Here is a 13,909-nt window from a genome sequence, read left to right as displayed (position 1 = left end):
TGGTAAGTTAATCATTTTTACAGGTATCAGGGCCTTCAACATGTTACTTTTACTTACTACTTACTAGCCTACAATCATAGAATTGTTTAGATTGGAAAAAGACAGCTAAGATCAAAAGATCAAGTCCAAGCATAACCCAGCACTGCCAGGTCCACCACTTAAATCAGTCCCTAAGTGCCACATCTACACATCTTTTCACCTTTAGGGATGGTGACTCCACAACTTCTGTGGGCCACCTGTTCCAATGTCTGATAACCCCTTCAGTGAAGAAATATTTCCCGATATTCAGCCTAAACTCCCCTGGCACAAATTTGAGGTCACTTCTTACCCAGGAGAAGAGGCTGATTGTACCACCACCTGGATACAATCTCCCTTTAGTGATAGACTGGTAATGTCTTTCCTGAGCCTCCTCCAGACTGAGCCCCACAAGCTGCTTCAGCTGTGACTCACAAAACTTGTGCTCCAGACCTTTCCCCAGCCCTGATGCCCTTTTCTAGACCTGCTCAGTGTCCTTCTTGCAGTGAGGGGCTAGAACTGGACACAGCACTCAACGTGTGGCCTCACTAGTGCCCAGTACTGTGAGACAACCACTGCCCTGGTCCTGCTGGACACACATGGCCAGTCCAGGCCAGGTGCCATTGGCCTTCTTGGCCACCTGGGCACACCTGGCTCATGTTCAGCTGCTGTTGATCAGCACCCCCAGGGCCTTTTGCAGCTTTCCACCCCTCTGCCCCAGCCTGTGGCACTGCAGGGGTTGGTGTGAGCCAAGGGCAGGACTCAGCCCTGGGCCGTGCTGAACCTCACACAGCTGCCCTCAGCCCACTGATCCACCCTGTCCAGATTCCTCTGCAGAGCTTTCCTACCCTCCAGCAAATCAATATTCCCACTTAATTTGGAGTCACCCGTGAACTTACTGGGGAATGGTGTCGATCCCCTCATCAAGATCATTGGCTGTGTTCTGTTTATAATCATAAGCAGACCATAACAAAGTATTTTCTTAGTCTAATACAGTAGTGCTTACACATCTTTCAAAGCAAAGGTTTTGTTTTGTTTTATTCCAGCTCTGCATGCTGGAACAAGTTTGTTCTTGTGCATGCTAGCCATGTTTGACATTAGGAAACTGAGCCTTAAGGGAATATTGCTGAGGCCAAAATTTAATCTGTTGATGGAAACATCTGTTTCCTGTATTGTATTGCTTCCTTGATTTGGAACATTTTGATACAGAAATTGTGTGAAAGCTCATATACAGATTTAGCTCAGGTAAAGAGCTGGCTATTTTGGAGGATACTTACACAAACTTTTCAAATACTCTCCACAGTTACCTAAATTTGTTTTGATTCTGTACATGTATTTTGAAACTGTAACAAGATGTTTGTAGCTGTTACTGTGAAAAGCTACCTTAGCTTGCTGCATGCAGCCTGAAAAATGGGTGTTTTTGAAGCTAAAAATCTGGCAACCTTAAGGTAAATGAGATCTTAAGAATGAAATAATAAACTAGTTAGCTGAAGTTTTGTAATGTTGAGTGTATGTGCAAAGTATCTTTCATGTCCTTGATACACTATGTTCCAGTGCTTGTCTTAAAGGATTTTAGCTGGGAATGGAGAATCCAGTTCCTATTTGGTCGTTATCTGTTATCTTCCAGTGTCTGTCTTTGTGACCTGAGAATGTTGGAATAATCTAAAAAACTTGATAGGTTTCAAGGTTTCACCTTTTTTCCTCCTTAATGATGTCTATATTGGGTATCTGTAACCAGTTCTGATTCTCAGGCAAGGATGCTTCTTATCCTTTCTTTTCACTTGCCAGTGCCTTCTGGTGGAAAGATGAGAGCTTAGCTGTTCTGCTCTCTGAGCATCATGGGCACAGACCTGTGAAAACTGTCCTGACTGGACTCATAGCAGTAATTTTCAAAATTCCAGTCTCATATACAAAACCCAGTGTTACCCACAGATGATCTGTTTTGGTCTGTAGGCAGGGACTGTGTTGCCATTGAAAATGCAAGTCATGCTTTGGGAGAAGTGTTGTGAGCTTTCATCAAGTAATGGTGAGGATTGTAAAATTCTTCAGATCGAGAGTGTCAAAAGCTTTCATTCTACATTTGTTATTCTGCAGTACTGTAATGGTGAAAAGCATGAGAGACAGACACAGCTATTGAATTTTTGGTGCAGAACAGCTCATGGTTGAGAGAGATTGTTCCATATTTTTGCCTGCTGCTCCTGTCTGCTGTGACACTTGTATTCTTTGGCTGCTGTTGTGGTTTTGTTTTCATCACGAGTTAGTGTATAACTTCAGGACTTGTACGGATGGGAAGGTGACCTCTTACTGCCACAGAGAAATAAGATAATACTGGTTTTAAGGCTGACAATTTCATGTATCGTGTGGGACAAATGTGTTGTGTTTTTGCTTTGTGGAAGAATGTAACCCTTAACAGGAAGGGACAGACATGGGAAAGAAATTTTACCCAGGGTAGTCCAATGCAAATAGACAAGTACTAAAATATTAATGCAAGTGGAAAGGATAAACAAGGATGCTGTTCAGTTGGACAGTACTGCCTCTAGTACACTGCAGTGTCCTTGTGTGGAAACACAAACCAGCTGCTGTCTTGAGAAAGCATTCATGTTTAGGACTCTCCTTTCACCAGCTTCCACATTGTTCCTGTTACTTGCTCAGTATTAATCTTTTCTTCCTAGTGAATTTCTATGGTAATTGCTATTCTGTGAATAAACTCTTCTAAAAATAAACAGGACTAAATTTGGATTATAGAGGAACTGTTGATTATGCAATCTCTTGGTTCTGAATAATCCGTATAATGTATTCGGGTACAGAGGACGGATTTTATTTATTCATGAGCAGTAGCTACAACTTTTTTAGTCTTAAATATTAATGTGAAACATCAAATTATGTAGAATTCTTTGCCACTGAGTAAAGTGGTGACAGTATGTACTTCTCCCACTACAAATTATTTTACTCTTATTTTGTCAGGGGTTTGTTTTCATCATTTAGGAAATTTATGCCTTTGATAAAGCTGCTTTATACGGATAATGCCATATCTGCATGTTACAGTTGTCAGGAACTGTAAAATAAGGGATAGTTTCTCTTGATGTGAGAAAATAGTCGAATTTGTAAATGGGTGTGTTTCAGTGAAGCAATGTGGTTCTAGTTGAAGCAATTTGAGACAGATATCCCCATGACTGAGAGTTATAGATTTGTTGCTACTTGGTTCAATGTAGTTACCTGCTTTAGCTTGACATGCTGCAGAGTGAAGTAACTAAATTTCTGTACTGAGTAGGGTTAAGAGTACTCACAGGAGCAGCTACAGCCTCAGCTGAGGAGGCAGTGAGGAGCAGCATCCAGACTCCTGAGAGTCTGTTAGCTGGAGTCTATTGAACATCAGCAAAGCGGTGGCTGTTGCACCCATAGGCTTATAACCTGGGTCCCACCGGTTTGTTCTAGGGGTTCATTTCTGCTTCCTTTCAAATTAGAGTAGCAATTTTGTAATGAAGATAAAGTTGGAAACAAATTAGAAAGCAGCCTATCAATAGTTAGGAGAACTTAATTTATACATTCAGAAACTATAAGGGATCACTTTTTCTGCATACACGTTCTGAGCAGTGTGGGTGGGATTGTGTCTGACACTTGGTCAGAGCCTGTGACAGAATGTGCTTCTTATTAAACACAACTTTGTGCTCTCCTCCCTTCGTCAGAAAGGTGCTACCCTTCCCCATTTATTTGTTCCCCAGGATGCTGACATGCAGTTCTGATCAGTGTGGAGTGTGTTGGGTTTTTTCTGTAGGCTCTTGCAGGGCTCTCCTCCCCTGGTTCCCATCTCCCTCTGGGAAGCAGTGATTTCAGGTGGGCACTTTTCTACCCACCTGGAATAAATGCAACAGGGAGTGAGCATGCAGTAATGACTCCTGTTGCTGGATAAATGGCTTTAGGTAAAATCTGGGGGAATAGAAGCTTTGAGATAGATCTAAAATAATCTCTTTGCGACTCTGGTTTTAGAGATATGTCCATAAAAATGCTGTTCAGATCACTAGTCTTCTTGATTCATGTGGAGATCAAGCAGACTTTCAAAAGTTCAAAAGTTACCAGCCTTTTCTTAGTTTCATAGCATACTTCTCTGAATCACCAAGATGGTTGGTGTTTAGAATTGTTGCCTGTTAAATATTTGAGCATACAGAAAGGGAAGGAATAAGGGAAAGCTGTCCTCATGTACGGTGTGTTTTCTTGCTACATGTAAGCAAGGTAAGTGTTACAAGTCAAGGGAAGCCATCAGTTACTTATGGTTCTCTGTCTTTCCTAGTATTCTTTAATAGTTCTAAGATGTTCTTTTAGATACTGTTGAACACAACCAGAAGCATTTTATGGTATGGGCTCTCTATTGGATGAGTTGATAGTGCTGGAGAGACGGTTGCTATGAATGTGCCCTCAGTACATGATCTGCAGTACTATACAAAACTACTGTCATTCTGTGAATGTTATGACTGGAGAAGTTGTTTCAAATTGGACTGTGTGAGGTTGTTAATTTCTTTCAATGTGCTGAATAACTTTGTTTATACAGATTGTAACAAATGGCTTCGTGTAATCTCATTCTTACTCTTAATATCTGCCAATATAAGGTCTTGACTACCTGCTAATTAACTGACCAAATCTCATATTTTATATATATAATTATATATATATTAATATAGTATGTGATCATTGAACACATGCTTATGGTAAAGGTTTTGTCAGAAACCTCTCTGTGAGTAGTGTCTGTGTTTCAACAACCTCATCATATGACAGCTAGGACTAACATAAAAAGTGTGAAGAAATGATATGCTCAAGATAGAATGACTATTTTCTTTCATTCTTCTATTGCTGTTTGCTTTGCCATCACCTAGATTTCTTGGCTCTTACACTAGCTATGACTACTTGAAAAGGAACATCAAGTGGTAAGACTGTTGTTGATGTGAGGATGTTTTCAGGTGTCCTCTCACTGTTACATTTCATCACAGGCATTATGTGCACTTAAAATTTGAAAAAGACAAATTCTGGAAGTGCAATAAATATATTGCAGTCCAAAATGACAAATGTTTATGAAATCAATCATTTTTTGACATAAACTTGTGGATAAACATATTTAGCATAATAAAAATATCTGGAAAATAAGATTTTAATGTTACATATATTATGCACATAAAGCTAGTGAAGCTTAAGCTGATTGCATTTCTAATTAAGATGGCATTGTTCAAGTACTAGGTGTATTTAAAGAAGTTATACTAGAATCCATTGTCCTGTTGGCTAATTGCACTTTTCAAAAACAACCCCAAAAAGAAGTGGATTTACATTTTTCTTTTGAAAACTTGTGAAATTAGAGAACACTTTTTCATTGAAATTACTCCAAATGAAGTTGAAAAATTAATATCTAGTAGGCAATTATGCAAATACACCTGAAATGTCATCTGCCTTTTGTTTGCCTTGGTTTGTGTTACTAATCTTCTAAAGGTCAATGTTGTCTGAATCTCTTGTGCTTATCAATAAATGTTTTTATACTTAAGACAGGCTATTCAAGAAAATAATGGTTTAATATTTATAGGAAGAGATGGAAATCAGGTGATCATAGAAGACAAAAAATAGCAGTGAATGCAGAAGCTGAGGAAACAGAACATTCAAATGTTTTTTAATTCTATTTCAACAGGGGGAAACCAACTGATACTGACTCGATGGACAGAACTGTTGGTGAAAAACGCTATGAGCCAATCCCTCAAGTTACAACTCCTCCTCCTCCTGCTCCTTCCGTCCAGTACACACAGCCACAGTCAATTAATAGTCCTGTCCTGTCTCTCCCAGCACACCACAAGCCTGCACTTTCTGAAGGTGAGCAGTTGCAAAGCTGACCTTTGTGGGAACAGCTACTGCTTGTCAGGTACTTGGGTTGCTGCAGCATGTCTACATGGGTAACTGTTTATCTCTAACTGAAACATGGAATAATTTTTACTGAAAACAGTTTTTTACTGTAATGAGATGGAGTTTTATGAAATTGTTTTGTGATTCTGTCTGAAACCTGGTAGCTTCCAGGTATTAGTAATACCTGTAAATGTCTTAGTTGTCTCAGCAAATATGAAGTAAAACTCCCTGTGCTTTGGACCAGAATTCTTCTGAGTAATAGTCGTAGGCTTCTAAAAACAAAAGAAAAAGTTGTTTACACTTTCACATTGGGGAGGTTGCCCAGTTCAATTGAATTTTCTGCTTTATGCAAGTACACAATGGTATTTCAGTACTGTTTTTCTGGAGTTTTGATCATGATATAAATTAGTCTAACCTTTTTATTGAAAGGACATACCATTGTCTCCAACATGTTTAATGAAATGTTAGATAACTTGCCTGGATGTATAAAATGCAATAGGAGGATAGATGATCTAAGAGAGCTAAGCTGAACCTGTATGCATTTTATCCTGAAGATTAAGAATTGACTAAATTATTTTTATGCCTCGGTGTAGGTGACCAGACATTGCTGGTAGTTACTGACGATCTGGTTATTTTCGTTTTCATTGCAGTTAACTCTGTGTCTGATCCTCCTCCACTTCAGAATAAGTCAGCAATTTTCAGATCCTCTAGAGAGGACACTGTGCAGTCCACTTTTTACCCTCAAAAAAGCTTCCCTGACAAAGGCCCTGTGAATGGAACTGAGCAGGTTCAGAAAACAGTCACTCCTTCCTACAACCGCTTCTCAACCAAACCCTACACGAGTGCTGCACGGCCCTTTGAGCGCAAGTTTGAAAGCCCAAAATTCAACCACAATCTCTTGCCAAATGAATCTCAGCATAAACCAGAGTTGCCATCAAAATCTTCAAATTCTCCTCAACCAATTTTGAAAGCACATAGCTCATCGCAGCCTTCTGACTTTGAGAGTGGAATGGACACCTATGCTGTACAGGTCGACAAGCCTAAATATCAACCAAATAATGTTAATGCTGTGCCTAAAGCCATTCCTGTAAGGTAAGCTGCTGCTCCTTCTCTTTCCACTTGTATGTCTATAGGTCATCTGTGAAACCTCTCAAAAATACTGCTTCCTATTTCGTTTGATGTTATAGTTGAAAGACTGATGTTATGATTCTAAATTCTGCCAAAGGATAGATACTTAAAATGTGTTCTGTGCTCCCTGTACTGTCTTGCATTCTGTCATTAGAAAGTGGCATGGCTTTTACTTCCTATTTCTCATGAATTTTCTTGTAGATAGCAATAATTTGGCCTCACAATCTATTTCCAGAAGATAGAATTAATTTCTAAAGATAACTATTGCACCAAATTGTATTTGTTGTGTGCTTAGAGAGATCTCGTGGGACATGCAAATAAGGGATACTTTAAAAATACTTGTGAAAAGAGAAAGTAACTGTTGCAGTTTCATATTGGTGCTCTTTACTGTGAGATAAACCAGCAGCTGCTTAATTGCAGCTCATGCTTGCCTAATATGCTTTAACATATAAGAACTACGTCAAGAGCAACAGATACTCTTAGTCTTGAGCTATTTGCTTGTGCAGTATAGTGTTTTATTAATACTTTATTTCAAAATAATAATAATAATGTGTGAACCAGACTTAAAATTTTTCTGTTTGTCCTATATGTTCTTAAGCACCTGAGAAATGTTTTATGCTAGGTAGTTCTGTAGACTGCTCTATTTTGGAGTTACTGGTTGAGTGAAATTCTTTTGAACCTGTTCAGAAAATTTCATCAAGGTACCTTGAAGTTACACATTTCTCTCTACTTATAGTCTGGCAATCTGGAAAAAACGTGTGTATTTTTTTTTTAACTAGGTTTATTTTCTGGATATATATATATAAGTTGAAGGGGTTCAATGTGACTTGAATAAGAATTATTAGTTTTTCTCGTATTAAAGTCGGAATGGGGTTTTGGGACAAAAAATAAACTTTCTAATATCAGTTGCATTTACTTTTATGAAGCTAAACATGTAGCTGGGGTAAGCTCTTCCTGTATAATGCCAGAAGCAGGCAGTTGGAAACACAAGATTCAGGTGGTCTGAATTCTTACTTTAACTAGTTTGCTGAATATTTTCAGAGTTTGAGAGATTTGGTGGTTTTTCATTTGTTGGGGAGTTTCTTTCTTTGTTTTGGGGTTTTTGTTTGGGTGGAGTTAGGTTTTTTCCCCATGGAGTTTCAGGAAGGAAATGCTGATAAAACTGCTAGTCCTTCTGTGTTTTCAGCCCTACAGCACTTGAGGATGAGGAGGAGGAAGATGGACACACTGTTGTAGCCACAGCAAGAGGTGTATTTAACAGCAATGGTGGTGTATTGAGCTCCATAGAGACTGGAGTTAGTATTATTATACCACAAGGAGCCATTCCAGAAGGAATAGAGCAAGAAATATATTTCAAAGTCTGCAGAGACAACAGTATACTTCCACCTTTGGATAAAGAGAAAGGTAACAGCTGGCACTGTACTCTGTTCTGTTATGTAATGCAATCATTTTCTAACAAGAACAAAACAGAATATGAAAGTAACCTTAATATGCTTCAGTAGTTTTAATTGTGAGATGGTAGTGTGTTCTACTGAAAAGTCACTTGAGTGAGAAACAATCTTGTGCTTTTGTTTGGAGACAGATCTAACTTTTCATATTTTTCACTACATTGAGTTACTGAGTAGTTCTGCTGTGGAATTGTGTAAAACTTTGACTGAATTTCACAAAAAGTCAGTAACAGATTTTTCTTTCTCTTAACTCTAGGTGAAACACTTCTTAGCCCCTTGGTAATGTGTGGGCCTCATGGACTAAAATTCCTGAAGCCAGTGGAGCTGCGCCTGCCACACTGTGCGTCTATGACCCCTGATGGTTGGTCTTTTGCTCTAAAATCCTCCGACTCCTCGTCGGGTATGCTGTCCTCCCTCTGTCCTTTTGGGGCTTTTGGGTGCTATCGTATAATTTAAGTTATTTTGGCTAAAGGTGATGCTGTGTAATATAAAAACTCAATCATTGTATTTGTGTCGAACTCTCCCATTTCACTTTCATTACAAATGTCTTTCTTACATTTATTCATGGTGCAAATTCATAGCTAGAACCATGATAGCAGAAAGAGTAATATCTCTAGTCTATTAAATATTACCGTATTTTTCTATTCTGTCTTCTTTCTTGAGGACTGCTGCAGCTGAATACACTTGAAATGATAATCGCACTAAAATTGAGAGGAAATGAATATGTACCTCTGATTGGCCTTTGTAACATAACTGGTGTTTGTCTGTTGCTTAATTAACCATATAGGACTCTGGCAAATCTTAACAATCTGCATGCTCATAAATCATGATTTAACGCTTGTTAACTGTTTCCATGTGTGCAAGTTGATGCTAACAATTGGGTCATTTAAGAAAACTATAGTGTTCAGTAAAAGCATTTACAATTTATTCTAATGTAGCTGGTTTTTCCAAAAGACTTTTCTTGCTTGCTCCTACCTATCTCTCCTCTACTGCCTTTATCCAGAAGTCTCTGGTTGATAGTAAAAGTTGCAACTAGGTTGCAATTTTATTTACCTATTCATTTTTACCTCACTGTGGCTTTCTGGGATGAGGGAGAGAATGTATTGGCTGAAATTGTCAGTGAGGAGCCTAATTGAGAATTCTGGGCAAGTTTCAAGCAATTTCATGAAACGGCTGTGAGGTTACAGAGATTTAAAAAGGAACATTTGCACATCTGGGGAAAAAGTCTTAAGGTTTTATTCAGCTACTTTCAAAATTTATGGTGGAAGATTCAAGCCATTAATATGCACATGTGATCAGAGTACTGAGTGAAAAATGTATTCCTGAATACAGCATTTAAGCCACCATGTATGCATATTTTCTGTCACTAATGTATCTGTCACTGTCAACACCAAAGCACTGATGCTTTGAAAGATTAAAGCATCAATCCCCTTCATGGGGAATCAATAATCTAGAGGTATTAATGGCAATAATTTTTAGTTGTTTTTTATAAGCTATTCTATGCATGTGTTGCATGCATCTATTTAACAATGTGTGTATACATGGCAGTATTAAAACACGGGCTCATAAACAATAGGGTCCCAGAAGATATGACAACTATGTACAAAACCAACACAGCACTTCCTTTGTAACTAATAGCACCTGTTCATGAACTTACTTGAAGTGAAGGGAGAGGACTTAAATGATCTAAACAATAACTGAAGTTACTGAGACATTTTCCTCCCTTTCCAAAGTGGGATGTGTGTGTGCGCGCATGTGTGGGTGAAAGTAAGAGCGTGTATATTTAAACCCTGACACTTTCTGTACTGTAAATATAACACCACATTCTGTTAATCTGAAATGGGATGTATATCATAACATTGCTCTTTTGAGACAAATTAAAAATTAGGCAATTCTGTCTTATGATATGTAAGTAGACCATACTGTGTCTTAAATAAATAATTGTTTTCTCTCTTTCTAAATTAGTTGGTTATGGGACTCTGATTCTTGGGGTGGCTTTATAACAATTTATACAATTCCGGGGTTTTTCTCTCTTCAGTCGTCTGCTCTATCTCATCTTCCCTCAATGTATCCATGTTCTGTCCTGAAAGTTACATTCATTTGCACTTACTAACATCCTTTCTGCCACATTTAAGCCTCATACATTGGTATTTTACTGTTAAACCCCTGCAAAAGCTTAACTGATTCTGGTATTAAAGCTGACTGGGAAAAAAAGTTGCCTTTTATGGCCGCACTGATTAGAACACAAAAAATACTGAGTGATCTCTTTATTTTCCTTTTCAAAGCAGTATGGGAAAATATGGGAAAAACATCCTCAATAGCTATGTATCCTTACTATTTATTTAGAAGGAAAGGTTGGAAACAAGTCTGCCTGTCTCATGTGCAAGACTAGGACCCGACCGTCTTACAGTTCTGTTCTACTCTTTTAATACATGTGGTCATATGAGTTTTGAATGGAATTTCCTGAATGTATAAAAGGAAAAATTCTCCAGCATTATTGAGGTTTTTGACTGAAAGAAGCAGTCACAGCTGGTTGCAGTAAATTTGTTTGTATTCTCTAATTATACACTGGCCACTTCTATTCTTTGTCACTGCGTTAGATGTTGCCATCACTCAGTGCATTGTGTATTTCAATTTGTTTTCATGAGTTCAAGACAATTACATGGAATTTGTATCATTCTCACTTAATACCGAAGTCTTAGGTGTTTGTGCAGGTGTGTGACTGGGTTCTTTGGCTTGTTACACATTTCTCCTCAAGGCAGTTTTATTTGGCCAAGCTATTTAATGTCATTTATCTGAAAAGCTTAAGAGAACTTCAGTGCATTTTTCACTTTCTACCATAGTGGAATGATCGCACCTTTTGGCAACACTTGGTAGTGATTTTAGGTGGGTAAATGAAGAATGCTTTCTCCACTTGAGACAATTGACTGTGCGGAGGGAATGTAACCTTTGGTCTGGTGAGATGGCAGCTGATAACATTCTGTTGTAACAGATGGTTACCCACAACCTTTGACCATGAGTAGATAAAATCTGTTGTAATGATTTTTATATACCAGTTAACTGGAATACCTTTTAGTATTTCAGGCTTTTAAACACATCTACTAGATGTAGCTGCAAAATTACTACAATCCTGTCTACAATTATATCATAGGAAATAAAACTACCAATGTGTCATAGTGCTTAGTTACAGCATGACTTCTGATTTGCCTCATCTGTGCTCAGAACTGTTCCAAGACACTTCAAATGCATCTTACCCATATTAGCTTCTAAATTTTTTTTTTTTTTGTCAATGGCGGTTTAGGAAGGAGCCAGTGAACACCAATTGATTCACTGTTAACAAGACTCAAATGGAAAGCACTGTGTTGGTGCTGTAGAGTAATGAGTTATATTTACCAGTTCCTGAGTGCCATGGCATCTGTTTTGAATAACTGATCTATTTTATGTTATATGAAAAGTAAGGGAAATTTTTTTATTAATAACATACAAGCTGCAGGGTTTTTTAAACCATCAAACAAAACAGCAACAAAGGAAAAAAAAACCAAACAAAAGAGGTGTTGCTTCAGAACTTAAAAGCTCCTGTCCAAAAGCTTGGTTGTTTCAAGATGTACACTGTGTGACAGCAGATACTAAATACCAGCATTGTGTTTTCCTCCCACAGGTGACCCCAAAACCTGGCAGAACAAGTCTCTTCCCGGGGATCCAAACTATCTTGTTGGAGCAAACTGTGTCTCAGTCCTAATTGACCACTTCTAAATATTAAGTTAGCTGACTGAGTAAATAATCTGAAACTGAGATGGACCTTACATATAAACTGAACCACTCTATCAAGTATTAACTGTTCTATAAGTGATAACGGATCTTAGTGTTTAAGCATCTTGCTTTAACTAACAATGAATTAGCAAGTACACTCTGAACCATGGTCACAATACATGCCACAAGCAGGGAGTGTACAGGGGGAACAAGATGGGGGTTTTACAGGATCTGTATGCTTTGGTTTGGTTGTTCTTGTGTGTTGGGTTTGTTTATTTTTTTTTTCCTTTTGTTTCTTTTTTATTTCTCTGTTAAGGACACTATTATTTTGTTATCTGAAAGTACCAATGAAACTATACACAGAGGAACTAAATTTTTTTCATACTCCAGTGTCGAAAACAGATTTTGGCCTGTGTTTTTGCAACTGTATGTTTTTAACTCACAGGACTACCTTTTGGTCTCTGGTTTTTAAATGACTTTTGGTGTACATGTCTAATGAAATGGCAGTCATCTTGGGGTAGCACAGTTTAGATGCTCTCCTCTGCTGAGAGGTAATGCAAACACATCTACTTGCTGTGTATGGAAACATTGTCCTGAGAACGGGGGGAGGGGGAAAAGCATGTGGGATGACTATGGTTCAGATGCCTCTGTGGATTTGTAAATTAACCACATTATTACAGACCTATTAACCAGCAGGGATGCCTTACCCTCATGTTTTTAATAGTCTTAGCTCTCATAGTTCTCTGTATTAAGTTTGTATGGCTTTTGTGCTTACTTAGATATTATATCATGAGAGACTGGGGTGGGGGGGAGCAACAACAAAAATGTGTGAGTTTGGTTTAGAGAACGAGCATTGTTTGTGTTCATCAGCCAGAAGAGAACCAGAAGAAAATGATGGTATGTTTTCTGCTATGCATTTGAAAATTTATAGATGTTATAGACTGCTTGTATATAATGCGTGCATACCACTTTTGTTTTTGGTTTGTAAATTAACTTTTATAAGCTTTACCTTTTTATATATATAAATATATATAAAAACAAACGAAGTTTCTTAAGGATATCTTTGTATTCTCATACCTTTTGAGCCTTGAACTTTGACATCTGCAGCAATAAAGCAGCATTTCTACAATATACGAACGAGGACATTTTTTAAAAATGCACAAAATTGTTACCTTTTAAAGTGCTGCATTTAAAGAATATAACTCGGAATTCTCTACTTTGATTAAATTCTTGAAAAGTATCCCTACTGTAATTTGTCATAAGGATGCTGTACTATGTGCCCTGAAATGTATTTTTTTACTAATAGACAATTTATTACGGCACAATGGCACTACTACTGTTTAGATAATATACCACTGCATTCTGTTAATGAGTTATTAGCTATTCAGGTGTGGCTGATTTTTTTTTTTTTTTTCTCTGCAGTTATTAAAAGTACACGTTTCTAAATATACAGAATAAAACTGTTTTTAAAATAATAAAGATGATTGTAGTACCTTATTGTTTCTGAAATGCATTTATGTGTACATAACACAATTTTGATTTCATTTTTTCTATGTAAGTAGACAGCTGGATTCTGCCATATGTTCATATGTATAGCAGAGCTCCTTTGTGGAGTCAGTTGGAACTGTCTGCAGCAGGGCTTCTGAAATTATCAACTCTGGTGTGGATCCATTGGAATTACTTGGTACAAGCAG

The 13,909-nt window shown here is 37.8% G+C and overlaps 1 protein-coding gene across 5 annotated transcripts in view; it reads left to right on the top strand.

Annotated features, from left to right (window-relative positions):
* TJP1 (tight junction protein 1) overlaps window positions 1–13,694 on the top strand; it is a 161,119-nt gene extending 147,425 nt beyond the window's left edge. For 3 of the 5 annotated variants that reach the window (XM_033070197.2, XM_033070199.1, XM_033070200.1), the window contains 6 exons: window positions 4,884–4,934; window positions 5,681–5,859; window positions 6,540–6,981; window positions 8,204–8,421; window positions 8,722–8,865; window positions 12,124–13,694. In XM_033070197.2, coding sequence (XP_032926088.1) covers window positions 4,884–4,934; window positions 5,681–5,859; window positions 6,540–6,981; window positions 8,204–8,421; window positions 8,722–8,865; window positions 12,124–12,218 — 1,129 coding nt within the window. In that variant the 3' untranslated portion in view covers window positions 12,219–13,694. The remainder of the gene's footprint in view (window positions 1–4,883; window positions 4,935–5,680; window positions 5,860–6,539; window positions 6,982–8,203; window positions 8,422–8,721; window positions 8,866–12,123) is intronic. The other 2 variants (XM_033070198.2, XM_033070201.1) reach the window with 1 other exon arrangement.
* The last annotated feature ends 215 nt before the right edge of the window (window positions 13,695–13,909 follow it).

The sequence above is a fragment of the Catharus ustulatus genome, chromosome 12 (genome assembly GCF_009819885.2).
Source record: "Catharus ustulatus isolate bCatUst1 chromosome 12, bCatUst1.pri.v2, whole genome shotgun sequence".
Lineage (NCBI taxonomy): Eukaryota > Metazoa > Chordata > Aves > Passeriformes > Turdidae > Catharus > Catharus ustulatus.
The sequence above is the reverse complement of the archived record's forward strand: the minus strand, read 5'-3'. Positions and strand labels throughout refer to the sequence as shown.